General features: G+C 62.6%; 1 protein-coding gene across 5 annotated transcripts; it reads left to right on the top strand.

Annotated features, from left to right (window-relative positions):
• The first annotated feature begins 1,467 nt into the window (after window positions 1-1,467).
• On the top strand, window positions 1,468-20,652 carry ZBTB7A (zinc finger and BTB domain containing 7A). Of its 5 annotated transcripts, none has more exons than XM_033400754.2 (3): window positions 1,468-1,742; window positions 11,445-12,724; window positions 16,620-20,652. In XM_033400754.2, the coding sequence occupies exons 2-3, from the start codon at window positions 11,460-11,462 to the stop codon at window positions 17,119-17,121; spliced, it is 1,767 nt and encodes a 588-aa protein (XP_033256645.1). In that variant the 5' UTR covers window positions 1,468-1,742; window positions 11,445-11,459; the 3' UTR covers window positions 17,122-20,652. The 5 variants fall into 5 exon arrangements, with proteins under 5 accessions (XP_033256645.1, XP_004277257.1, XP_049563146.1 ...); XM_004277209.3 differs by lacking the exon at window positions 1,468-1,742 and adding an exon at window positions 2,619-2,986; XM_049707189.1 differs by lacking the exon at window positions 1,468-1,742 and adding an exon at window positions 3,059-3,975.
• Window positions 20,653-23,616: the final 2,964 nt, after the last annotated feature.

The raw sequence follows: 23,616 nt of genomic DNA, 5'->3' as shown, positions 1-23,616 counted from the left end.
TTCCCTTCTGGGGGCCTCCCGGGTTTCCCCTTGAAGCCCAATTATTATTACAAAAGCCAATTCAACCCATTTGGGCGTTTAAAGGCACTTTTAATACGTGTGTGAAGAGGCAGTAAAGTGCAGGAGGTTGGGGTGGGGGGAGGAAAGCTTTGAAGTCGGAGAAGGACAAACGGGGTGCATTTCACCCACGGCAGTGGAAGTTTCCTGCCTGTAAGGTAATGGTGGTAAAAATGATAATAACAATAAATAATGATCATGATAATGGCATTAGATGTTAGAATGAAGGTAAACAGGACCCCGGACAGAGCCAGCCACCAGAGAAGCATTCAGTAAACGACAGCTACGAAGCAGGTGCCAGCCCTCTCCGACCAAGGGAATAAGGAAGGGGAAACTGAGGCTCAGAGCTCCCCAGGCGGCTGATCGCACCAGCCAGGCCTCTCTGGACGCCTACTGTGTGCAACGGGCAGTCGGCCGGGCCGGGTCAGGCTGTTCTCACCCCTCGTCCCCTCCTCCCCTCCTCCCCCTCCCCCGTCCCCCGCCGGACCTCTCCCACGACCGGGGAGGAAGTGGGAGAAATGGACAGGGAAAAAAAGTTGGGCTGAGCCAACGCCTCCCCACTCCCCACCTCCGCCCCTCCCGAGCCACGCAGACCCTTGCGGGAGAGGACCGCAGACCCCAGGCGTCCGGGGCCGGGACCCCGTCCCGCCCAGTGGCCCGCAGATGGGTGGGGGAACTTGGAAAGCCGGGAAAACAACAGCCCAGCCCGCCCCTCGCCAACCCCTTCCCCCGCTACGCCCCTGGCGCAGCGGGCGGAGGCGACTCCTTTATATAATCTCGGGCGGGCAGGTTGGCTGTTTCATTGAGGGACCCCGGAGCCCAGCGGACCCAAGCAGTCAGCTGAAAGCCTGCCCCCGGGTCCCTTCCGCGGCTGGGCAAACTGAGGCCCGGGGAGGGCCGGCGCCAGGCCCGAGGTCCCCACCCCCTCGCGCCCCCCCTACCCCCAGCAGCCCGGGCAGCCGCGACCCACGCCCGCGTCTCTCCTCGCAGTGCGCACAGCCCTCCCCGCCCCCGCTGCCATCCTGCCACGCCCCAGGCGTCGGGGGCAAAGCCCGCGCCCCCCCGCACCCGCCTCTGCGCAGAGGCTGGGGGCCTGTTTATCTGGAGGCCCCCACCCCCTCCACCCCGGGGGGCCCGCTCCCCCCGCGCCCCGGGGAGCTCTGGGGCCAGATAAGCTGGCAGGCTGGCACGGCGCCGCGCAGCGGGGCGGAGAGGTCAGAGGAGGGGGGGGCGCGCCGGGGGCGGGCTGGACCCCCCCCACCAACTTGACAAAACCTAATAACAGCCCGGTCTCCCCAGCGCAGCGGGCGAAGCCCCACGGGAGGGCAGAGACGTGGCAAGAGGGGACCTGCCGAGCCTGTTCTGGCCTCTGAGGCCGGGGTGGGGGGGGGGGCGGGCTGGGCGTGGGGGGGCCGGCGGCTGCGGCACCTTTAAGACAAGGGAGGACCCCTCTTGCCCTCGGAGAAACCAGGAAGGGAGTCGCGAGCATCATACGGGGCTTTGGCTGTACTGTACAGTTACTGTAGGGGCAGTGACGCCGCCGCCGGAGCGAGGGAGCGACAAGGGGAGAGCCAGCGAGGGGAGAGCGAGACGCGGACCCCAGAGGCGAGCGGCCGAGGAGACCAGTCCCAACTCCGGGCCCCGGCCCCGCGCGCCCCGGCCCGGCCCCGGCCCGGCCCCGCGAGGTAAGTCAGCGCCCGGCGTAGCCCCCAGCGCGGGGTGCAGGGCGGGGACGGGCCGGGGGCGCTGCGCCCACCCCTGCCCTCTCGGGAAGGGGCGATCCCGGGAGCCGGGGACGTCCCGCAAGTTTCAGAGGAGGGGGTGGTTGGCAGCTGCCCGGAGGCGGGAGGCGCCCTGGATCCCGAGGGCGGGGAGGGGGCGCCGCCCGGGAGTGGGTATTGGGGGCGAAGTGCATGGGCTTGTGCGCCAGCCCCCCCCTCCGTGCATGGTTTTTCGGGGCTCCCAGGCGCGCGGGGAGAGGGGGAGGGGAAGCGGGGCTGCATTGAGGGTGGGGGGAGCCGGCGTGGGGAGATAGGGGGGCGCGTCGCGTGCTAAGTTTGCAGCTGGGTACTGGGGGCGCTCTCGCCCCCCGGGGGCCTATTCGGTGCTGCGTGCATACGTTGGAGTTGGCCAGGATTGAGCTCCATGGGGGAGGGGGGGAGGGGGCTGAAAAAACAGGGAGGGGGGCTTTGCAAAGGAGGGGGAAGGGGTGGGGTGTCCGGGTGGGCGGGCGCGGCCGCTCGGGCCTCTGGGTATCGTAGTTCCCCCGCGCTCGCGGCTGGCAGGCGGCAGGCGGATAGGACTACAAGTCCCAGGGTGCCCTGCGCTGGCGGTCCGCCGCGGCCCGCGGGTAGGGGCGGTGCGGAGGAGGGGCGGTGAGCGGCGGGCTGGAGAGCCAATGGGCGCGGGCCGATCGCGCGGCGCGGCTCGAGGGCGGGCCCTGCCGGCCAGAGGGCGGGGCCTGGAGCCGGGCTCCCCTTGCCGGGGGCCGGTGGCGGTCCCCGGCTTCCGGCTGCGCGGCCCACGGGCCGGCCCCCTCCCCGCCCCGGGGCCCCTCCCCGCCTGGTTGTGTAACCGTCCCCAGCCCCCCTCCCCTCAGCCCCCCGCCCCGGGGGGGTGGTCACCCACCCGGCGCTCCCCGGGGAGGGCGGCGGCCCGGGCGGCCGCGCGGCGCAGGCGAGCCCGGGGATGCGCGGCCTAGTGCAGGCTGGGCCCGGGCGTGGGGGAGGCGGGCGGGCGGACCCAGATCCGGGGTAATTTGCATCGCCCTCCCCCCAGCCCGGGTGGGGATTGGCCGCCGGCGGCGGGGGGTGGCGCGGGGCCAGGCTCACTGCCGCCTCCCGGCCCCTCGGAGGGAGCCAGCCCAGCCGCAGCCGCCGCCACCGCCGCCGCCGGGGCCGGGCCCCCTCGCCGCTGCCCCGGGAAGGAGGTAGGAGCCCCCCGCGCGGGCGGCGCGGTGGGGGCCCGCGGGCCGGGGCGGGGGCCGCGCACTGCGGCCGGGGCGGGGGAGGGGGCCGCTTCCTGCCCCCGCCCGGGCCTGACTCAGCCCTGGGCGGGGGGACCTGCCTGGCCCCTCGCCCTGCCCGCGCGGCCGTCCGGCCCCGGCCCCGGGGTAGGGAGCAGAGAGCACCCCTCTGCCCCGCCCGCGCCCCCAAAGCGCGTGACCCCGTCTCCTCTGGCCCGGACACCCCTCCTTCCCCTTGACGCCACCACCACGTGCGAACCCTGAGCCCGGGCAGAGGAGGGGGTGAACTGGTGGGATCCGGCCCCCTCCCTCGCTCTGCCTCCCTCCCCGGCCTAGGAACCGGCCCCCTCCCCCAGCCCCGGGGCTGGGAACCAGGCAGGGGCCTGAGCTGGGGCCGGTGCACCCCCCGGGGCCCAGGCCTTTGCGGGTCCTGGGAGGCACTGTCCGCGCTGGCTGGCCGGCGGTGAGGGAGTCCGGTGGACCGCGGCAAGAGACTGCTGTCCAACCAGGCCCGGGCACCCTGTGGGCACCCACTAAATGTTTGGGGAATGTAGCCAGCAGTTGGCGGGGTGGCAGGGGGAGGTAGGCAACTCCTCTCTCCCCCTAGCCAGGCGGCGGAAGTGAGAGAGGTGTTGGTGCCCCTCCACCGGGTGTGCCCACCTGGCTCACCCATGGGTGGCGGGCTTGCTTGGCTTCCCCCACCCCCCCTCCCTGCCAGCTGCCTCCCGGACCAGGGCCGGAGCAGGCCCGGCCGGAGAGGGCGTCCAGGATTCCATGTCAGCCCCCCACCCCCACCCCAACAGGGCCAGGGCGTAACCCTGAGTGTGCCGCTCCCACACTGGGGGGCCCTCCCCAGGACCAGCCGATCACTTCCTACTGGCAGAGCTGGTCTTGGGAGAGGTCCGGGGAGTCCAGGCTAGGCCCTGCTGCTGCCCAGGCCCCGGAGGCTCCAGGTAGGGGGGCATTCTCCCCCGAGGGCCACCCCGGGTGGGGCCTGGCACTTATCGGTTGGGCTCGGGGCTCTGTTTACCGCCAGCCATCGCTGTGGAGACGGGAGCCTAGGGGAGAAGGGGGGGCAGGAGCCAGTGGCTGGAAGAGCGAAGCCCTGGGATCCGCATGCCTAATGAAGGAAAGAGGAGCCAACGGGGACACTGAAATTTTAATTCGTGGGTCACTTTGGGGGGGTATTTATTATTCAGTTCTGATTGGCTGACTGGCTGCGTGGTGGCCAGTCAGCACCCTGGCCCGGGCGGGGAGCCACGCAACTCTCAGCAGAGGCCCTCGGCAGCGGGTGGCTGCGGGGAGCCCATGCACCCTTTTCTCTGTGTGAGAGACTGAGGCCCGGCAGTGCTCAGCCTTCGTCCACTGGGGAAGGTTCTCGAGGCAATAGCTATACCTTGTGCTGGCGTTTTTCCTTCCCTTCTTTTCCTTGGAACCCTCTGACCCATAAGCTGGTTGGGCTGGTGGAGGTCCCCGATGCCGTGCGAGGAAACTGAGACCAGGAGGGGAGGCCAGACGCTAGCGTGGGGCCTCAGGGGCTTAGAGCAAGGCTCAGAGTGGTGCCCTATGGGGCAGGGAAGACTGAGGCCCTGAGGGAAGCAGAGAGCAGCCCAAGGTCACCCAGCCAGAGCTGGGTCTGACCCTTGTGGTCCTGCCTCCTAGTTTAGGACGCGTCCAAAGTCCTTTGTGTGTCACAGCCGAGGGGCGCCGGCCCACCTATCTTCCAGAGGGCTTGGAGGTTCACAGCAGGCACCTGTCTGCCAAATGGAGCCTTTGCCCCAAGAGGACAGTGAGGCTCAGAGAGGGGCAGCAAGGTGTCCAAGGTCACACAGCAGGGGCCTTAGCCTCCCTGCCTCCCAGTCTTCTGAGGCAGGCCCTTCCCACCCCATCTGAGCTGCAGCCCCGCCCCTTGGCACCTTGGCCCCTGGAGACTGGCAGGGCTCTGTGTTTTTACAACCCATTATTTCCGAGGAGACCCAGGTCACCTCCCAGAGCCAAGAGTCAGGGCCAACCCCTCTGAAGCAGAGCTGGCCCGAGGAGGGGGTCCACAGGGGTTTCAAATGCTGGCCCACTTGCTCTGTGACCTTGGACAAGCCCCATGGCCTTTTGGAGCCTGAGCATCCTTCTCTGTAAAATGAGGTGGTTGTGGGTTCCCCCCAGGTACTGCCTGCAGATCCACCTGTGTTCCCTTTCCTTGCCTCCCTCATGGAGGAAGCACCTGGGTCAGCTCAGGACACAGCAGGGATTCTGCTGGAGGGTGTGTGTGTGTGTGTGTGTGTGTGCGCGCGCGCGCGCGCGTCTGAGACACCCCCCCACCTGTCATCTTGTGCTCCAGGCGCCTGATAGACCATAAACCACCCTGCAACAGCCCTGGGCAGTGGAGACCAGAGGAACAGGCTTGGGTGGGGGCCACCGTGGTCCAATCTCAGCCCAGCCCTCCGCTCCACCTGAGGTCCACCTAGGGAGGTCACCTCCCTTCTGCCAACCTCAGTTTTGCCATCGATGCAATGGGGAGATTACCTTTAGGCCAAAAGTGAGGATTTACTCAGTGATTCCCCAGGAATGTTTGTTGAGTGACTGCTGTGTGGTGTCAGGGCCTGGGGGAGCCCCTCCTGCATCTCTTTTCTGATGCCCTGAGTTCACAGGTGTCAGCTGGACTCCAGCCCTGCCCCAGGCTCCCTGTGTGACCTCAGGCAAACCTCTCCCTTTTCTGGGCTGTCACAGGGCAGCTCTGAGGGGGCGTGAGAATAAGCTGTCCTCCCCCTACCGAGGCCCCCAGGGTGGGGGGATTTAGTCCCCTGCTGGTACCTGGGGGCAGTGTGTGTGGTGGGAGAGGAGGGTAGAGCCCTGGCAGGACTAGTTAGTTTGGCCAGATGGAGCCAGACAGGTGACCCGTGTTCAAATCCAGCTCTGCTGTGTGACCCTGGGCAAGTTGCCTCAGTTTCCTGGCCTGTGAAGTGGGGCAGTGGTTACAGACCCTTCCTACCAGAGCTATGAGCATTGCTGCTGAGGTGATCCAGACCAGGCTCCCGTCAAGCCCCGTTGAGGAACAGCCCCTGCCCTTGCGGCCTGAGTCCCGAGTCTTTGGAGCACCAAAGCGCGGAAGGCGCCCTGTGGAGAATCTGGCCAAAGGACCAGCCCCTCCATCTGTCCCCCCAGCAGGCTGTGGACGGCCACTTGGTGGAAGTGTCCTCACCCACGCCTTTCGGGTTTGACTGGAAAACAAGGCTCGGTCCCACCTCCCATCAGGATGTGTTTGATAGGAGGGAACTGGCTGAATTTGTAGGCATAGGACACTGGGGCCCCAGTGGGCCAAGCACCCCTTTGGGGTTTCCAGGCCGAGCAGTCCACCTGCTCAGGCTGTGGGTGGGGTTGGGGGTGGTACAGGCACCTCCAGGTGACAAGCTGGCCTCAGGGGAGGGAGGGAGCAGTCTGGATGGAAGTCACCCAGGCCTCTCCTGGGCATCTTGGATAAGCAGGTGCAGCCTGAGTTGAGGGCAGTGTAGACACGGAAGGGATTCTGTGAAGCCTGGCTTTGGTTACTCCCGGTGACAGGAAGCTTATTCCTTCCACTTCCACTGAAAATGGCTCTTTCTTCACAGGGCTTCCTCTTGGAAGCTGGTCTTGGTGTCGGGGCTGTACTTCCTGGCCCACGACAGCACTCAGAGCGTGGGAACAGGGTGGGCCTCAGCCCCACCCATGAGTTGGGGCTCAGATGGGATCCCCATGACCTCCTAGTCCCCACCCCCACCAGCCTCCACACACACACTTCCCACTGGGCCTGCAACCTTCCTGCCTCTGGCCCTTTAAGGCCCCGGGCAGGAAGCCCCTCCCCATTTAGGGCAATAAATGGACACATAAAATGGCCGAGGGCCTGTCTGCTGGTGTCTGGCCTGGAGGGAGGCCTGCGAGGACAGGCGGGCAGGGGGCAGGCTGACAGCTGGCAGCCAGCAGTCACCCTGAGCCGTTGGTGCCCCCCACCTCCTGATCAGGACGTTGCATTCCTGTCCCATTAAACCCCGGCCTCGGTACTGGGCCAGGCGGGGATTGGCACCAGGTCGGGGCGGGGTAACCCGTCAGGACCAACCTTGCAACACAGGCTGCCAGGCTGGGAGGGGGCGGGGGCGGCTGGGCACTGGCCTGGCAGCCGCACCTGGGCGCCAGACTTACTGTGTGACCTTGGGGCGGCCGCCCACCCTCTCTGGGCCTGGTTTCCCCCACACACACATGATGGCTCAGCTTCCTCCTGGGGCTCACCACACACTTCCTTGGTACACAGTAGTTGGGGAGGGGGCTGGATTCCTGGAATGACGTTCAGAGGTGAAGTTCAAAGCCCCCAATCCACAAGGGAGGGGGTAAACAGCCTCATTGGGCCTTTGGGGATTGTCCCTGGCACACAGTAGGTCCTAGGCCAAAGTTTGCTAAGAGGATGAGAGTGGAACCCTTTGCCACTGTCACAACCCCCAAGGAAAATGAGGCACAGAGAGGTGCTTTTCTTGGCCCAGGTTCACCCAGCTTGGAAATGGAGGAGCCAGGATATGGATGCGGGCTGCTGTGGCAGGTAGTAGGTGTTAGAGGTCCCTTATATAGTTTCCTTTCATTCTCTCCCTGAGTTGTAGGGAGGGAGGCCTTAACCCCCTGTTAAGCTGCCCGCATCCCTGGACACTCCTCCAGGAAGGCGTCAGGTGGCAATTACCTACCTATCCACTGCTGGCCACCCCCTGAGGAGTGTGGGGGGGAGGAGGAGGCCCGGCCCCAACCCTCACCTTGCACCTGACCTTGGGGACTCTCTAGCCTCCTTCCCCTGCCCCTCTCCCAGGTGCCCACCGCTGAGCCTTTGTCCCTGCTGTTTCCCATGCTTAGGACACCTTTCCCACAATCCTAGGGTCCTTCCTGGGTGACACCTGCTGTTCCTGGGACCAAGTCAGGACGCTCCTGACCTCTCCCTGCATCCCCAGTAGTTGAGAGGTGTCAGCTCAGGCCGGCTCAAGTCAGAGCATCTGAGTCCCAGCCTGGCTGCCGGTCTGTTGTGTGACCTTGCCTTGGCCTTATCACCTCCCTGAGCCTCTCCTCATCTCTAAAGCCCAGGGTCCAGTTAGTTCTTGAAGGTTCCAGGGCACAGAGGAGGCCCCCTGGGAGGGCAAAAAGCAGGCCCGGGTCCTTGCTGCCTGCTGCAGCAAGTGACCCTAGGTTAGATTGGAGGTGGGACTGGCACGGTCCCCTGGTACTGGGTGTGCCTGCCAGCCAGGTGGGCGGGGCTGGGTGTGGGCTCTCCAGCACATAGCTCTTTGGTCTTTGGTTCCTCCTGTCGTTTGCTGCGCCCCTACCGTGCACTGCCCAGGGGAGGCCGGGGGCGGGGGGTGGAGGGTGGCTTGGGAGCAGCCCAGAGGGAGGAGGGCGCCCCACCTCCAGCCCAGGAAGAGCCTGCTGAGACCTGCCCCTCGGCCAGCCGCCGAGTCAGCATCGAACGGCCCCGGAAATCCCATGGGGGCGAGTGTTGGGGTGGAGCTGTGATGAAACACGGGGCCCTGGGTGGGTGCGGGCCTGGGCTCAGGGGACCCTGGTCGTTGAGGGGGTGAGGCTTCCTGGAGGAGAGAATTTTCGTTGGCTCATTATTACCGAGGAAACCGCCACGTGTCGGGGCACCTACTAGGTGTCAGGTGCCAGCAGGGCCTCTTAGAACCAGGAAGGGAGCCACAGGGGTCACCTGGTGAGACGGTGCTGTGGCGCACAGTGGGTGCTCAGTAATAGGTGCTTTTTGCTGCCTGGACCCCACGTGACTTCCTTCTCCCACCGGGCAGGGTCTTCCTCTGCTTTCTTAGAGGGAGGGCCCTGAGAGGCCCCGGGTAGGGGGAGGGCAGTGGCCCCGGGCGTGGCAGGCGGGTGGCGTATGTTCCTGGAGAGAGGGCTGGGTCAGCTTAGTTTCCAGGGCCAGGGAAGGGGCTGTGGCTGGCTGGGAGGTGTCGGGGAGGGAGGGTTGGGGGACCCCCAGCCTCTCGCCTCTGTCAGCTCCTGGATCAGCCTTGCTGGGTGCCCTTGGCCTGGATTCTAGCTGTCTCTGGGCCTTGGTGTTCTCATCTGTAAATGGGGGTCATGCTACTTCCCTGGGGCTTTCCTTGGCTGGTATTGCCCCAGGCCCTGCCCTTTGGGGGAGGGTCTCAGATGATTATGTGCGGGAAATAGAGGCCCCAGCTGGGAAAGGACAGGGGTGCGGACCCTCAGACCCAGCCCAGACCCAAGGGCTGCCCCACACAACAGGCTCTTAGCATGTGGCCCGGCTCCTCCAGCTGGTGGAGATCCAGGCCCAGGGCTGGGTACATTGCCCCAGGCCAGGTTCAAGGCCGGAGCTTGCTCCTTCCCAGCCGGGTGGCTTCCAGCAAGTGGGAGCCTGGGCAGCCTCACGCTTGAAGTAAGGATGTGCCAGCGCCTGGCCCGGTGGGCTTGGTGCCGGTGGGAAGGCGGGGGTGGAGGGGCCGTGGCGAGGGGTGAGTCACCTGGACCAATTCAGGTCTCGACCTAGAGGCCCCAGGAGGACCCCTGAGGGGACACTGGCAAGCAGGGCCAGGGTGGCCATCTTGGCGCGTTGGTGGCCCGGATCAGAGGAGGGGCGAGGAGGGGCCGAGGCCGGTCTGATCCGGAGTCCCATCTGCCCACTCGCTCCCTGGGGCCCGGGGCCAGACGGCAGATGGTGGCAGGGGTTGGAAGCCGCCACAGGGGGCTCTGCCGAGGCTTCCCGTGGCCGAGCCTGGGGGGGGGGGTCGCGCCCCCATCCCCTTCCTCCTGCTCCCAGCAGCCACATCTGAGCCTGCCCCGCCACCCACCGCGGGCTGGCGGAACAGAGGCGGGAGCTAAGCAGCTGGTGCGGTCGGCGGGAAAGAGGGCGGGCGGCGGAGAGAGGCGTCCTGGGAAGTGCACTGGCCGCCTGCACGCCACACAAAGGCCTCTGTGTCGGCCCCAAGGCCTGGACCCCATTCGCAGGGCGGCCCTGGGTCGGGACAGGCCTACCCTGGCCTTAGGACTGACCAGACCAAGCCCAGCTTCCTTGCCGGGCCAGCCGCCTGTATCCCACTAGAGGCACAGTGGGAGGGATCTGTGTTAGAGCTGAGCTGGGTCACCCAGCTGGGGGTCCTGGGGTCTTTAGAGGCTGAGGAAGGCCCGGTTCAGGCCCTCTCCCCAGAGACATGCAGAGGCTCTGGCCTGAAAGCAGGCTGGCTGGGCCTGGAGGAATGTGGGTTTTGTTGGGTGGCTTGGGGCAGCCGGGGGCTCCCCGGAGAGGATGGAGGGGTGGGGACAGAGCCAGAGGGTTGCACAAGCGCCCAAGTGGGTGGATGAGTCATAGCCCAGGGGAAGGCGGAAAATAGGAGGCAGGGGAGAGGGGCGGGACAGAGTCCCCCCCATGGCCCTGCTTTTCCAAAGGCTTCTGCCCATTTGACAGATGGGGAGACTGAGGCCCGGAGAGTGGCAGGGCCTCGTCCCGGGCTGAACAGTGCAAACAGGGTGGCCAAAAGGAGAGGGGCTGGCCAGGCAGGAGGTGGGCAGGAGGCCCCCTGGCCCCCCACTCCTCCTTGACAGGGTCAGCTTGAGTGGGCAGGGAGGAGCATCAGGCAGTGGCCTGGTTTCCCCCAGTTACTCACTGCGAGGGTTGAGCCACGTCCTAGGGGTTCCACAGGGCAGGAAGGGGTCTGTCCTGCAGAGTCACCGCCCCACCCCACCAGGGCACGCCCACGGCCCTGATGACCCTGGCCAGGTCCCTGGGTCTTGGCCTTACCCCTTCCTGACTCAGAGCCCCCCAAGAGAACTGGGCCCGACCAGGAGGCAGGAGAGAAGGTTAGGGAGGCCGAGGGGCTAGGCAGGGATGGACGGCCATGCTGGTTGGATATTGGCTCTTGGGTCAGTTGCCCTGGGTTTGAGTTGAGGTGCAGCCATGGGCCCCTGGGACTCCCTGAGCCTGAGCCTCATTTTCTCACCTCTGCGGTGGAGACGGTGCTGCCTCTGGGACTGCTGGGCGCTCAGCCAGGGCAGCGCACGGTGGGTGCCTTATGTCACCGCTGTGGCCTCCTAGAGAGGGCATGGGCAGAATCCCGTGCTCAGATTCATTAGGAAACAACTTGTGTTGGGCATTTATTGAGCACCTTCTGTGTGCTCCCACGCCACTTCAAATTGTCCTTTGGACAGGCACTCCCCTCTCTCGTAAAGCCGGGAGGGGGGCCGGTGTTCATCTCTGAAGCACCCAGTTGGGTTTCGCCAACGTCCTCTCACTTTGATGATGCAGAACCAGCCATGGACCATCCTGATGCAGAGCTGGGGAAACCGAGGCTGGTGGGGGAGGTGGGGGCACTACTTTCTGAGGGCCTCGCAGCCCAGCCAGTGGGCCCGGCCCTCCCTGTCCCTCACGACCGCCCCTTCCTCCCCGGCGCTGCAGGTCTCGGCGCGGAAGATGGCCGGCGGCGTGGACGGCCCCATCGGGATCCCGTTCCCCGACCACAGCAGCGACATTCTGAGTGGACTCAACGAGCAGCGGACGCAGGGCCTGCTGTGCGACGTGGTGATCCTGGTGGAGGGCCGTGAGTTCCCCACGCACCGCTCGGTGCTGGCTGCCTGCAGCCAGTACTTCAAGAAGCTGTTCACGTCGGGTGCCGTGGTGGACCAGCAGAACGTGTACGAGATCGACTTCGTCAGCGCCGAGGCGCTCACGGCCCTCATGGATTTCGCCTACACGGCCACGCTCACCGTCAGCACAGCCAACGTGGGCGACATCCTCAGCGCCGCCCGCCTGCTCGAGATCCCCGCCGTGAGCCACGTCTGCGCCGACCTCCTCGACCGGCAGATCCTGGCGGCCGATGCGGGTGCCGATGCTGGCCAGCTGGACCTCGTAGATCAAATTGATCAGCGAAACCTCCTTCGCGCCAAGGAGTACCTCGAGTTCTTCCAGAGCAACCCCATGAACAGCCTGCCCGCCGCCGCCGCCGCCGCCGCCTCATTCCCATGGTCTGCCTTTGGCGCATCCGACGATGACCTGGACGCCACCAAGGAGGCCGTGGCCGCTGCCGTGGCCGCCGTGGCTGCCGGCGACTGCAATGGCTTGGACTTCTACGGGCCCGGCCCCCCAGCCGAGCGACCCCCGGCCGGGGATGGGGATGAGGGAGATAGCAACCCAGGTCTGTGGCCGGAGCGTGATGACGACGCCCCCGCTGGGGGCCTCTTCCCACCCCCCGTGGCCCAGCCGTCCACCGCCACACAGAACGGCCACTACGGCCGGGGCGGGGAGGAGGAGGCAGCCTCGCTGTCAGAGGCGGCCCCGGAGCCGGGCGACTCTCCGGGCTTCCTGTCGGGCACGGCTGAGGGCGAGGACGGGGACGGGGCCGACACGGACGGGCTGGCGGCCAGCACGCTGCTGCAGCAGATGATGTCGTCGGTGGGCCGGGCGGGAGCGGCGACGGCGGGGGACAGCGACGAGGAGTCACGGGCGGATGACAAGGGCGTCGTGGACTACTACCTGAAGTACTTCAGCGGCGCCCACGACGGCGACGTCTACCCGGCCTGGTCGCAGAAGGTGGAGAAGAAGATCCGGGCTAAGGCCTTCCAGAAGTGCCCCATCTGCGAGAAGGTCATCCAGGGCGCCGGCAAGCTGCCGCGGCACATCCGGACCCACACGGGCGAGAAGCCCTACGAGTGTAACATCTGCAAGGTCCGATTCACCAGGTGAGCCGGCGCCACCGCGGCGGGGGGCGTGGGGGAGGTGGGTGCTTCCTGGGGGCCCTTTGCCCCAAAAGCAGCCACACGGGGACCCCCTGCCCCGCCTGCGCGAGCACGCTCACACCCTGCCTCCGCGTGCGAAAACAACACCGCGCCCTGCCCTGCAAGGGTGCCTTGTCCATCGGGGCACCCCCGACCCCCATGCGCCTGTCGAGAGAGCCTGGGTGGGTGGTGCCGCGCAGGTCCTAAACAAGGTGACCACTAGAACATAAAGCGTGCCAGGCGGTGCCGACCTGCGTGAGGCTGGAAGGAAGGGCCCAAGGAGTTGCTTTTCTTCCTTTTCCCTGGGTGGTTCTTCTCATCCCGACTGGAGCATTTGGGCCTTGGGAGAGGGTGACAGCCCCACTGGGAGCAGGGAGTTCTGGTCGTTAGGTAACTTTGAAGTCTTCCGTGAGCCCGGGGGACTTGCTTCATTCAGCCAACATTTATGGAGTGCCTGCTGGGTGCCAGGCCCTGTTCTAAAAGTGGAGGGACAAGCCAAAATCCCCGTGGGGGCGACGGAGCATGTGCGAGATAAAACCGCAGAACTGATAACACTAGTTGGTGGAAAGTGCCAGGGAGGAAAAGAGCAGAGAACAGGGTCGGGGTGTGGTTGTAGGTGCTGCCTTAAACAGGGAGGCTTCCCCGAGGACTGAGAGCTGAAGGAGGAGAAGGAGGGAGCCGTGGGGAGCGGGAAAGGGAGAGGCAGAGGGAAGAGCCAGTGCAAAGGCCCTGAGGCCAGTTCAGCTTAGGGACTCGCAGCAACCAGTGGAGGGAAAAGGGCACGGGAGCCGTTGGGCTTGGTCCCTGGACAGGAGGAGTTTGAGGCCAGGCTGGGGGGATTTTGCGATCTGGTCTTAAGAGTCCAGAGGTGGCAGGCTGGGCCTTGTGGGCCAGCCCAGTGGGAGCGGGGGGCTGGTGTGTGGGGGCCTAGCCAGGCTGGGTGACTCAGCATCACCCCCTACCCTCACCAGCCCCGGGGTTCCCCAAGCCACACCCACCCAGGCCGAAGAAAGAGGCCATTGTCCCAGCTTCCCGGCCCTGCCCTGTGGGGACAGGATCTGGGAGCTGACCCCCGGACCAGCACCTGGGCCCCCTCCCCAGCAAGCCAGGAGAGGAGGGTGTGGCTGGGACTCCAGGGCCCGGGAGTGCCAGGCAGGGGTAAAGGGCACTGGCCGGGAGGCAGGCAGCCTGGTGGGTGGCCTGGCTCCCCCTCTTTGGTGAGATTGGGGTGCCGCTGGTCTTAGGGGCCTCCCTCTTGCTCCAGATGTGGAGATGGTGGACTGGGCTGGCTGTGGGTCCTGCCCTCAGGGGTCTTAGAGCCTGGGAGGAGCAGCCTGGTAGAGGCCCAGCAAGCCAGAGCCTGGAGAGGTGACACCTTCCCCCACGGCCCCACCCTCAGCCAGGCTCAGTTTCACCTTCTGGCCTGGAGCTCTCTTGGCCACCCCGCCCTCAACCCAGGGCTGATCCTGTTTGCCGTTCTAGGAAACTGAGGCATAGAGAGGGCCACCAGGCCAGGCCTCTTCCTCCCAGGTGCCCACCTGGCTCCTCTCTGCCCCCCAGGGCCCCAGCCCCCGCCCCTCCCTCCAGGCTGGGGAGCCCAGGGGCCCCTCTGAGTCACACTAGAGAGTTGAGTAAGCAGGGCCTGTGGCGGCCGGGGCTATAATTACCCAGGCCGGGGCTTGAAGTGATGAAACTGGGGCTTCCTCCACCCCCACCCCACATTGGGACAGCCCCCAACCCTCTGTGCAACTCAGGGCAAGTCACTTCCCCTCTCTGAGCCTCCAAGCCTCAGCTAGGGACATCTCTGTACAGTGCTAGAACAATCCGAGTCCCTCCTGTTCCCTCCGTGACCTGGCCCCAGGGTCTGAGTGGGACAACTGGGAGACCATGTTAGCCGGCTCCTAGGAGGCGGGGTAGGCGGTGGCGGGAAGCGCCTGGCCATTGCCATCCTCTTTCTGGTAACAGCTCAAGTTAATCCAGGGAGCGATGAGTTTATTGTGGCCCAGGTTCTGCTGGCTCACGTGGGGGTATAACGGGGCCAGAGAATAGGCAGGGGGTCTGGTTGCAAAGGTCCAGGTCTTGATCCTCAGAACAGTAAGAAGACACAGAAGTTAGGCCAAGCAGGGACACCAGCTCTGTGGGAGGTGCCAGAGGGAGGGACTTGGGACTGAAAGAGCCTGGGGGGAGGAGGGTGCAGGCCTTTGTCTCGGGGTTGGGAAAGATTTCCTGGAGGAGGAGGGGCATTTCCGGTGGGGCTTTGAAGGATGAGTAGGAGTTTATTAGTCCTGGCACTGAAGAAGCTCTTAGTCTGGTGGGCATCAGAAGGGAGAGACCCTGAGTGACTCAGTGGAGCATAAGAGTCTGCAGCAAGGAGCAGGTCAGATTCTACCCAGAGCTCTGGAGACCCAGGTCCCTGCCCCTGCCTTGTGGATTCCAGGCAGGAATCCACCCCCATCACTATGGACCAGCATAGTACAATAGAAATATCATGTGAGCCACCTCCGTGACTCTACATTTTCTGGCAGCCACATTTTTAAAAAGTGAAAGAAACAGGTGAAAGTAATTTTAATCATACTTTTACATAGTCCATTAGTTCTATTTCAATATGTGATCAATAAGCAAAATTATAAATGAGATATTGTACAGTACATTGAGCAAATGAAGTCTTCAGAATCTGGGGTGCCTTTTGCACTTCTTACGCATCTCACCTTGGACCAGCCACATTTCAAGGGCTCAAGGGGACAGAGCAACACCTGGGCCATAGCCTCCCCAGAGCTTTGTGGGCCAAAGGCCCCAGGCTGAGCCAGGTCCACACAGTTCCCTGTGGGTGAGATGGGCATGGAGGGGCCCTGGAATCACACCCAGTCCCTGTTTTCAGGGCTCACAGTCCAGTCAGGGAGACAGATGAGAAACAAAGGCGGTGGCATGAGGGACCGGGGTTGAGGGAGTCTGGGAGGGCCTCTCTGAGGAGATCACGTTTGGGCTGAAATTCAACTGTGAAGATCTGGGAGGGAAAAAAGTGCTCCAGGTAGCCAGAACAGCATGTTTAAAGGCCCTGAGGTAGGCTCCTTGTTATCAGCGTGTTGGGGTGACAGCCAGGAAGCCAGTGTGGCCAGAGCAGAGGGAGGCAGAGGTGAGGGGAGATCTGGCAGGAACTGGGGGTAGGGGGTGGGGTCCCTGGGGTGGGGACTTGGTTACTACTGTGACCAGCTGCTCTGGATTTTCAGTGACTGAGGGGTTTCCCAGGACACAGAACTTTCAGTGCTAAAGCCAGGACAGCTTAACCCTCTCTGTTACCAAATACTCCGGCATTCCTCCTTGTTCCTTGTAGCATTTTCAGCACCTGGAACGGGGTCTGCTATGCAGCAGGTGCTCAGTAAATGCCTGTAGTGTGAAGCCATGCACCTGCCACTGGGCAGAGCCCCAGGTGGGAGGGAGGCCTGTTATCTTCCTCCTCCTATGCATAAGAAAAGGGTTTCAGTGGGACTTCCCTGGTGGTCCAGTGGTTAAGACTCTGCGCTTCCACTGCAGGGGGCATGGATTTGATTCCCTGGTGGGGGAACTAAGATCCCGCAGTGCGGCCAAAAGAAAAACTGGGTTTCAGAGAGGTTCAGCCATTTCCCCGTGGCCACACAGCGAGCGGGGTCCAAGACCCTTTTCACACCTTAGTGGGTTCCTTGGTGCTGTTCTCAGAATGGGGACCCGCACCCCCTTTCCCCGCAAAACGGGGGCGCCCCTGCCGCAGCCCACCTTTCCGCAAGGGTCCCGGTTTCCCCGCGCCGAGGCTGGCGGGGACGGGGGGCTTCTATCCTGGGCATGGGCCCGGCCGGGCGCCAGCTGACCCTCGGCCCGTCCACAGGCAGGACAAGCTCAAGGTGCACATGAGGAAGCACACGGGCGAGAAGCCGTACCTGTGCCAGCAGTGCGGGGCGGCGTTCGCGCACAACTACGACCTGAAGAACCACATGCGCGTCCACACTGGCCTGCGCCCCTACCAGTGCGACAGCTGCTGCAAGACGTTCGTGCGCTCCGACCACCTGCACAGACACCTCAAGAAGGACGGCTGCAACGGCGTGCCCTCACGCCGCGGCCGCAAGCCCCGGGTGCGGGGTGGCGGGCTTGGGGGGCCCGACCCCGCCCCCGCCCCGGGGGCCCCTGTGCCGCCCGGCGCCCCTGCCCCGCCCGGGTCGCCGGACGCGCGGCGCAATGGCCAGGAGAAGCACTTTAAGGACGAGGACGAGGATGAGGACGAGGCCAGCCCCGACGGCCTGGGCAGGTTGAATGTAGCGGGCGCCGCTGGGGGAGGCGACGGGGGCGCCGGGGCCACCGCCGATGGCAGCTTCGCGGCCGGACTCGCTTGAAAACCAAAAAAAGAGAAAACAGAAACCCGAGAAAGAGAGAGAGAGAGAGCAAATCACCCACCACCCCCAAAAAACACAAAAAAAGAAATCTATCTATATACAGATATCTATATCTATATATATATATATACAGATATATATATATGAAGCGTCACAGAATCTAGGGTAGTGCTTTTCTCAGATTTTTCTCCTTCATGATGTTCTCTCCCTCCACGGGGACCCTCGCCCCCCCACCCCCAGCCCCGCTTGCCCCCCACCCCGTTGATGGCTTTCGGGGCTCAGCTTGGGGTTTTTGTGGGATACGAGGGTTCTGAGCTCCCCGGGCGCCCCGCGGTTCGGGGTCTGGGGTCCCATCGGAGGCCCGATCAGGGCCCCAGGTCCCAGCAGGGGTGAGGGTGGTCACGGGGGCGTGGGCCGGGGATGGCGGGGGAGGGGGGGGCTTTTCTTTTCCTCGCCCTGCCCCGCCCCCGCTGATTTCTAGAGTCTTTTGAGATAAGACCTTAAAAATGATTTGTGTCCGCTATGAGCGGACGTTAAAACGGCCCCATCCGCACCCCCACCCTCCTTCCTCAGGGCACTTCCGAAGTGGGGGTCTCCCCCTCCGTCTCCCCACCTGCCTCCCTGCCTCCCGTCCCTGCCTGTGGTCCCCCGGATCTCCTGGCCACCGCGACACAAATCTATTTATTTCCAGGCGTGGAGAAAGGGGAGAAGACGGGGAAGGGGGGGGAGGGCACCAGGGTGACTCCCCAAGGGCCCCCGCCGCCTTCCTTCACGGCACTTACAACCCGGCGGGACCTGCGGGCCGCCACTCAGGGTGCCCCTGCCACCCCCGTCTTGGTCCTCCGACCCAGGCCCACCCCAGACCCCATGAGACGTTTGGAGATTCGAAACTTTTTGTCTTCACCCTCTCCCCTTCCCCTAGCCCTGTCCCGATTTTTAAAAGCACTTTTTAGATTTTTTTTTCTCTTTTCCTCCTTAAAAACAAAATTTATATATAGATATATATATATAAAAAATATACTTTTCCTCAGAGGAGCAGGCGACTGTGGGGTGAGAGAGCCAAGAGCAGAGGGAACGCAGGGTCTCACGGTGGCAGGGATGTGGGGAGCGAGAGTGTCCAGAAGTTCCAATGTCACAAAAGCAATAAAAACAAGATTTTACAAAAATGAAAGGAAAAAAAAAAAACAACAACAAGACAACCAACCACAAATAGAAGTCTTGGCACTTTGTAACAGAACGGGTACTACACTTTATCTTAATTCTTAATTTAAAAACATGTTTACAAGTTGCAACCAACTTCTATGAAAAGTCAAAAAGACAAAAAAAAAATAAATAAGAGCGAGAGAGCGAGCGAGAGAGAGAGAGCGAGAGAGAGCAAACAGAAATTCCTAAAAGTCGATTTATTTTTGTACAAAATAATAAAAAAAGAAACCCACCACAGACGTAGAATCCACTTCTGTTCCCCGAGGTGAGAAGGGGGTCAGGAAGTCACGGGTGAGGGCGAAGCCTTCTGAGGTATTTGTGCTTTACCATGGGGGCTCGCCTTGCAGGCAGGACTGCGGGGTTTTTGTGTTTCTGCCGTGTCCCCCCCACCCCGCCCAGCACCTCCCCGCCCCATTCTGTCCCTTTTTGGGTTCTGATTTGGAGACGTCTCCTCACCTGCTAGCCATACAGTGGCCACCCGTGTCCGCGGGGACCCTCCTTACCGACTCCCCAGCTCAGGGATGGGCCCGAGAGAGGGCTGGCCTTCCAACCAGCCGGAGCAATCCCGTCTCCCTGCCCTTGTCCCCCGACCCTTGCTGTCCCCCCACCCTCCAACATGGCCGCCCTTCCTTGTGGCCACCGAGGAGCTGCCATCTTGGATACACCATCCCCACCGAGGTGGGTGACAGGGGGCCTCACCTCCAGGGCCTTACTCCACCCCCCACTGCACCCCTCTTTTTACTCAAAGGCACTGACTGTAACCTGGGGGCTGGCACCCGCCTCCCCCCAGCCTCTGGCTCCCCAAAGGCCCGGCATTGACCGAGCCACAGGCCACGGACTGGGGCCAGGGCTGGGGAGGCCGTGTCGCCAGAGGCCGGGGCACCCTCCTCCCCCCCACCCATCCCCCGTCGCATATGCAACCCTAGCGTGGGGCCCTGTAAATAGACGCTCTGCTGAGCGGAGACCCTTCCTCGTCAAAAGCCGGAGGTGCGGGGGGTGTCCCCGCTCCCCGCCTCTAGCTGCTGGCCCGTCACCCCGTGCCCCTTGGTTCTGTGACAGACCCCATCTCTTTCTTGTTTTTAAAGGGAAGCTTTTAAAGAAGGCAACTTTCATCATTGTTTCTACAGGACAGTTTTTTTGTTTCCTCCTGCTCCCCCCACCCCTGAGCCTGTCAGCCCCCCAGATGTCTCAGGACCCCCCCTCCTGAGGGGGTGGCAGGGGAGCCCAGGGCCGGGTGGCCCCGCCCACACCCCAGCATCGTGGGGCGAGCTCTCTCAGAGAACAACCCATGCAAGCTGAACAGGGAGCTCGAGTGCCCAGGCTAGGGGGACCTGCACCCCTACCCCATCCCAGAGAGGTTCCCTGAAGGGACAGCCCTCTCCCCCACTACCCACACACCCCCTCGCAATAAAACCAACTGAAAAATCACAGCTGTCGTCCTGGCCGGGTGGGGGGAGACCAGGCTTGGGGGATTAAGGCCTCTGGGACTACAGCGGGGGCAAGGGCTGAACCCCCGCCGAGCACACTTTAACACAAACCTCCTCGGGAATTGCACTAAACCCCTACCCCTAGCTCTGCGCTCAGCTTCTGCCAGCCTTGCCCACCCACTCCGCCTTAACCCCTCTCCTGCTGCCCACCAGCCCATCCCCGGGGGCCGCAGCATCTGCATGGGCCCAGAGCCGGGACCCCCGCCCTCCCAGCCCAGGCCCTGCCCCCCAACTCCGCGCAATCACATACTGTATATAGACGTGGATCAATTTTATTTTTATTCTTTAAATTAAGGTCGTGATAAAGTGTTGCCAAAGATACTGCTGAATTCTCGCGTTTCAGGAAACAAACAAAAAAAAAATTTTGAGGGGGAACGTGCTGACTGGTCAGAAAGGACAGAGCAAAAAGTTTTTTTGTTTGGTTGTTTGGGTTTTTTTTTTGTGGTTTCTTTTTTTGGGGTGTTTTTTTTTTTTTAACTGCCTGGTACAAAAAAAAAAAAAGAAAAAAAGAAAAACAGCGAAATTGTTATTTCCATCATCTTGGTGAAGCTGCGTGAATGTGTGTGTGCGCTTGTGTATGAGTGAGGTCCAGGCGGGGGGAACTCCAGGAGGGGGCTCCGGCAGGGGTGGGGGGGAGGGCGTCCTGGGACGACGGCGGTGGGCCAGCAGGATGGTGGGGGCCGGAGCCCTCACCTGGAGCGGTCGCCAGCCTGCAGGACCCGGGAGAGAGAGATTAGCACCCTTGCTGCTGCCCCCTGGCTAGCCCCCTCACCTTGATCCCCACCCCGCCTTTTGAGATTAGGAGAAAAAAAAAAAGGCAAAAAAATACAAACCTTAAAAACCAGTGAATGTAAAGTGCCGGACCAGGCCCAGCCTGACAAGAGTTTGAGTCTGGACCTGTGCCCAGCTGGGCTCCCCTGGGCCATACCAAAGTCTGCCCCCTGTGGGCGGCTCGCCCAGGAGACCCCTCATGGCTATCCTGTCTTGTCACCCTGTTTGTACGTGGCTGTCCCTTTGCTTCCTTCCAAGGGGGAGGGGGTCTTAGGTAGGGGGGAGGGGTCCCCCAGCCCCTTCAAGAGTGTTCTGGGGAGTCTTTGCACTACTGAGACCCATTGTCCGTGGAGGGAACGGCCTTGTGGCATGTGATGGGACAGAAGAGGCAGGGGCTCCTCCAGGACCAAGGCAGTCCAGGCAGCCAGGATTGTAGGTGGCAAGAAACAAGAGTGAAAGGAAAAGCAGGAGAAAAAAAGTAAAAAATCAATAAAAAAAAAAAAAGCAAAAATCCTATTTTTTGAGAAAGAAAGATATTTATATTTGCAGTTTTATTTTAAAAAAGTTATTTAAGCTGAGGAAGCAGCCTTCCTGGAGTGGGGATGTTGGCTGGCGCAGGACGGGTCAGGGCCTGGGGCTCGGGCACCCCAGGAGCCATAACCTCAGAGTAAGACTAGCTCGCACTAAATATATAGATTTACACGGGGGGTGGGGGGGCAGGGCAGGAGATGGAGGGGGCTGGGGAGACCTCCATCGCCTGGCTGGGGCTGCCTGAAGGCTGTGGCCAGGGGTCCCAATGCCCAGGGTCCCCCCTGCCCCGCCCGGGCCCAGACATGAGGTGCCTTGGACTTTGGGGGGCCAGGCCTGGTGGAGGGGGGCAGGGGTGGCGCCCACCGGGGGCACAGAGCACAGAGCAGACATTCCATAGACTGTATTTGAGAGTCTTTATAAAGTGTGGGAGATTTAAAAAAAAAATTGATAAAAATGCACTTTTGGGGGGTGGGGAGGGAGAAGCTTTAAAAGTAATAAAAGAAACAAAAAAACAAAAACAAAAAGACAAAAGATGATGAAAAACCAGACAAAAAAAAAATCATTTTTCTTGTACATAAAAAAACCACTAAACGCAGCCTGTTACGACCGCTGCTGCCTCATTTGCCTGATTTTGATGTTCTTTGTGTTTTGTTGGGGCGGGGTGGGGGAGGCTGGGAGCGGGGATGGAGGGTTTGGGGGGCCCCTTCCCTGTGGGCTGGGCCCCTTGTCAACACCACTCCGGGCCCCCCTACTTGGGTTCCAGGGAGAGGACTTCAAACTCAGTCTGACCCTTCCTACCAGGCCTGGGAGGCAGGGGCGTGGATGCAGTGACCCTGCCTCTGGGCTTCCAGGGTGGTGTGGGTGTCGCCAGTAGTACCAGGCCTGGGGCCCCTACAGAGGAGGTGACCCACACCCCGGGGCATGGGCGGGTGGCACCAGGAAGGGGCCTGAGGGCCGGTGAGGGCGAGGATGGGGGTGGGCAGGGAGAGCCGGCTGGGCAGCCTCCTCGGTCACCTCCGACTGCAGGGTTTCTGGAGGCCCTGGGTTGGGGTGGCCTCAGCCCGGGAACATCAAGTCTGCCAGAGGGCCCCAAGGTGCCAGCCCACGCTGGGCCCCACTGACATGACCCAGGATCCAAGCTGGCTGCTTCCACCCACGCTTCCCGGGGGAAGTCAGGCCGGGGTCCCCTCACTGGGGACAGGGGTCTTAGGCTGCAGCCCCTCCTCTGGTTTGGGGTCATCATACACAGCCACTTTCAGGGCCCTGGAAGAGCCCTCCTCCCGTCTGTCTCCGTCAGACTGGGGCCAGCGGGTTGGGGTGGGGGTGGGGTGATGGAGGGGCCCCGAGGGGACACAATGGCCATGCCACGGCCTGGGAGAGGAGGGCCAGCCAGCCTTTGCCAGGAGCTTGGGGAGGATGCAGAGTGGCGGCTCCGGGGGTCCTCCATCAGCAGCAAGGTCACTTGCCTGTCTGTGCTTACATGGACCCAGGTCTCCAACTCGGGCCAGGGTGGGTAGGGGACCAGGGCTTCCACAGACAGACCCCGAGGGGACCTGAGCCAGCCAAGAGGGAGACTGGAGGCCTCGGATGATGGTGAAGGATGGTTCTGCAGCCACTCGGCCCAGGAGGGCATCTTCGGTTAGGCTCCCATGCCTCCCCCGCTAAGAGAATTCTTGCATATTCGGAGAATTGTGCAACCATCACCTCCATCTAGTTCTAGAACACCCTCATCACCCCACAAAGAAACCCCTTCCCCACTAGCAGTCACTCCATATCCCCCTCTCCCAGCCCCTGGTGACCTCTAACCCCTGTCTCTGTGGATTGGCCTGTTCCGGACATGTCATATAAACGGAATCACATACTATGTGGTCTTCTGTCTGGTTTCTCTCACTGACCATCATGTCCTCGAGGTTCATCCACACTGTAGCGAGCGTCAGTGCTCCGCTCCTTTTTAAGGCTGAATCGTATTCCACTGGGTGGATGGAACACGTGGTGTGTCCATTCACCTGTCAGTGGACATCTGGATTTTTCCCAGATGAAAGGGTTATTGTTTCACAACAACCCTTTCGCTGTTGTGAATCATGCTGCTGTGAACAGGTGTGTACGAGTGTTTACGTGAGCCTGTTTTCGTTGACCTTGGGGTAGACACCTAAGAGCGGAGTTGCTGGGTCAGATGACAACTCCAGCCCAGGACTCTCCCACCACAGCTGCCCCATCTTACATTCCCGCCGGCGAGCTCGAGGTCCTCACTTAATCCCCGTCCTCGCCATCTAGCCGTCCTAGTGGGGGTGAGGGGTGAGGTGGCAGTTGTGACGTGCCTTTCCCTGTTGACTGATGATGTCGAGCATCTTTCTAAGGAGCTTATTGGCCATTTGTGTATCTTCTTGGCCACCCAGGGGGGCAGGGGCCATCCTGGGATTCAGTGGCTCAGTCTGAATTCCTTGCCCGGTCCAGGAGACACACACTGGACCTCGCAGTTCAAGGTGGAATCTTTCTCATTTGA

This window comes from Orcinus orca, chromosome 3, assembly GCF_937001465.1.
Source record: "Orcinus orca chromosome 3, mOrcOrc1.1, whole genome shotgun sequence".
NCBI lineage: Eukaryota > Metazoa > Chordata > Mammalia > Artiodactyla > Delphinidae > Orcinus > Orcinus orca.
This window is presented reverse-complemented; position numbering and strand designations above follow the sequence as displayed.

What these genes read in the sequence shown, in the direction of transcription:
- ZBTB7A (XM_033400753.2), top strand. Translation starts at nt 11,286, where the DNA reads ATGATGCAGAACCAGCCATGGACCATCCTGATGCAGAGCTGGGGAAAC. An exon ending in TGCAAGGTCCGATTCACCAG is followed by an intron (nt 12,725 to 16,619) that starts GTGAGCCGGCGC and finishes GCCCGTCCACAG; the next exon opens with GCAGGACAAGCTCAAGGTGC.